At 56.2% G+C, this 2,257-nt stretch overlaps 1 protein-coding gene across 1 annotated transcript in view; it reads right to left on the reverse strand.

Moving 5' to 3' along the window:
* Positions 1 to 1,275: 1,275 nt before the first annotated feature.
* The window catches only part of SUGP1 (SURP and G patch domain containing 1), a gene marked incomplete at its 5' end in the record, with an annotated part of 17,161 nt that continues 16,179 nt past the window's right edge, over positions 1,276 to 2,257 (reverse strand). Inside the window, 2 exons of the mRNA XM_010137722.1 lie at positions 1,276 to 1,302; positions 1,806 to 1,935. Coding sequence (XP_010136024.1) covers positions 1,276 to 1,302; positions 1,806 to 1,935 — 157 coding nt within the window. The remainder of the gene's footprint in view (positions 1,303 to 1,805; positions 1,936 to 2,257) is intronic.

Below are 2,257 nucleotides of genomic sequence, written 5' to 3' on the forward strand. Positions count from 1 at the left end.
CTGAAAACGCTGCCTCCCCGCGAGCCTCCACTTCCACCACAAAGCCCAGCAGGGAAAGGGGCAGCCCTGTGTCCCCCCGCCCCGGTCATCCAGCGGAACCAGCTCAGCCAGGGACAGAGACCCAGCCTCAAGCGGGGGGCTGCACCCACCTCCCGGCACAGGCTGGGACCGGCGCAGAGCCCAGCGAGCGGCACAGGGCACTGGCCCAGCCCCCAGCACTCGCTCTGGTTGTGCTCGGAATGAACCCTGCGGCATTTACCGTTTCAAAGGTTTTTATTGAAAGCCAAGTCCTTGACTCCACGTCGTTAAGAAAAGTTAACAAAAGAGAATCACACACCGAGCATTCGGACCGAGGGAAAACAAACGCCGAAGAAACCAAAGCAACCCACTGCACTTCATTTTCTCGAAGGTTAGAGCAGCCTCTTGGCCTACGAAAACCCACGGCAAGACTTCTTCCACAAATTCAGCGATTAAAACTAAGGAACAAGTGAGTTTTATTTTATTTACAGGGTGGACAAAGAAAATTTGTATTTGTGGAGGGGTCTATGACAACAAAATCCCAACAGCCTTTGACAAGCTGTGCTCGAGGGCTCGGCTCTCCACCGCCCCAACCCACGGAGAGTGTCCGCGGGTCCCTCGTTTCCCTCTGAAGCTGGGGGTGAACGTAGTGTTCAAGAAACCAAGAGGCTGTTGCCTCTGAAGCTGAATGAACCTCCCTGTGGCCTCCGAGCCCTGCTCCGCACCTCCTCTTCCACGGGCAGAGGTGAACAACGCGGGGCCGGTTTTGCACTGTCAGTCGATGGTCAGACTGGACTCGTGCTTCACGGAGAACCCCAGGAAACCACAGCCTGGCTGAGCAGCAGCCCCAGGAGCTGGGTGGAGACAATCCCTTGTACCTGCCATTAAAAACCAAACAAACCAACAACCCCCCCGGTTGTTCCTACGTGACCAACAGCGGATAAACGCATTCCTCGGAACGTGGCGCTGAGCTGACCAGGAACAGGCTCCCTGAATGGTTCCTGAACTGGGATCTTTGGTGCTACCCTTCCCCTGGCAGCAGGGCACGGCCTCAGCCTCGCCGCTCTCCTCTCCCAACAGTGGTGCCGCCGGGGCGTGCCGTGAGTGGGCTCGCTGGCCTTCCTTCGGGGCGAGGGATGCTCTTGTGACCTCAGGAAACTTTACGGTATTAGCGAGTAAGAGAACGAGAATGCAGTTTCAGAACGTTTCACAGTAAAATTACAGTTGTTTGGAAAATACGTCGTCCCCAACACGGTCTCAGTAGTAAGGTCGTCGTGGATTGTTCTGCAGGGAATAACAAGAGGAAATTAATCAAACCTGCTGCTTTCACAGAGCGACGAGCTTCTGAGCTTAATTATCTGAAAAAAAGATCACTGAAACGAGACATTTCTGATGGTGAAACCTGAGGTTTGCCCACTAAAAATTACGAGTGCAGCTTCCTGGGTGCTCTGCAGGAGGCAAACGCAAACTCCTGAGTCTTCTGCAGCAAAACGATCACTCAAACTAAACCACGGGTGCACGGACAATCCACTCCCTTCCTTTGCGCGCAGCGTTTACACTTGGTTTGCACCGGATAAACCTCAAACCGGGGGCTTTTGTATTAAAAAAAAATCATGGCAAGGAAAACTGCATCTACAGATGTTTCAGTAGTGATAATTTGATTCAATACGAGAAGAGAATCAAAGAGGAACTTCCTCGGCTGGGCTCTAGGGACGCTCCCACCCTCCCACGACACGCCCGAGGCCTCAGCGTTTGTCACATCTGCTCTGGTTCTGGGGCGGCCGTACCAGCGGGTTTGGTCGGAAGCGGTAGGCCAGCATCATTCGCTTGCGGAACGCCTCGTACTCGTCATCCTCCTTGGTTAGCTCGGCGGGACGGTCGATGCCGAAGCCGGCTCCGTCCACGGCAGTGGTGCCCCTGATTGGAGAGAGGGAACGAAGCTGAGCAGAGGTGATGGAGCCCCTTCCCCCTCACCCCAAGTCCCTGCTGCCACTCGTCGGCAGAGCTCGGGGAGCGCGGGGCAGCGTCACACCGAGTGCGCTGCATCCAGACAGACGGCTAATCCCCAGCAGCTTATTGCCTGCGCCACGCTCCTGCGCTGCCCTCCCAGCCCCGGCAGGTTTGCTGCTGTCAGACGGGAGCGGGAGTGTCAGCATGTATGTGCTCAACCTTTCACGGCCGAACAGCAGGGCCTGTGCACTGGAGGCTGCTCCGCTGAAGGGTGCTGAGTGGCCGGCCC

The sequence above is a fragment of the Buceros rhinoceros genome, unplaced genomic scaffold, assembly GCF_000710305.1.
Source record: "Buceros rhinoceros silvestris isolate BGI_N320 unplaced genomic scaffold, ASM71030v1 scaffold26246, whole genome shotgun sequence".
Taxonomy (NCBI): Eukaryota; Metazoa; Chordata; class Aves; order Bucerotiformes; family Bucerotidae; genus Buceros; species Buceros rhinoceros.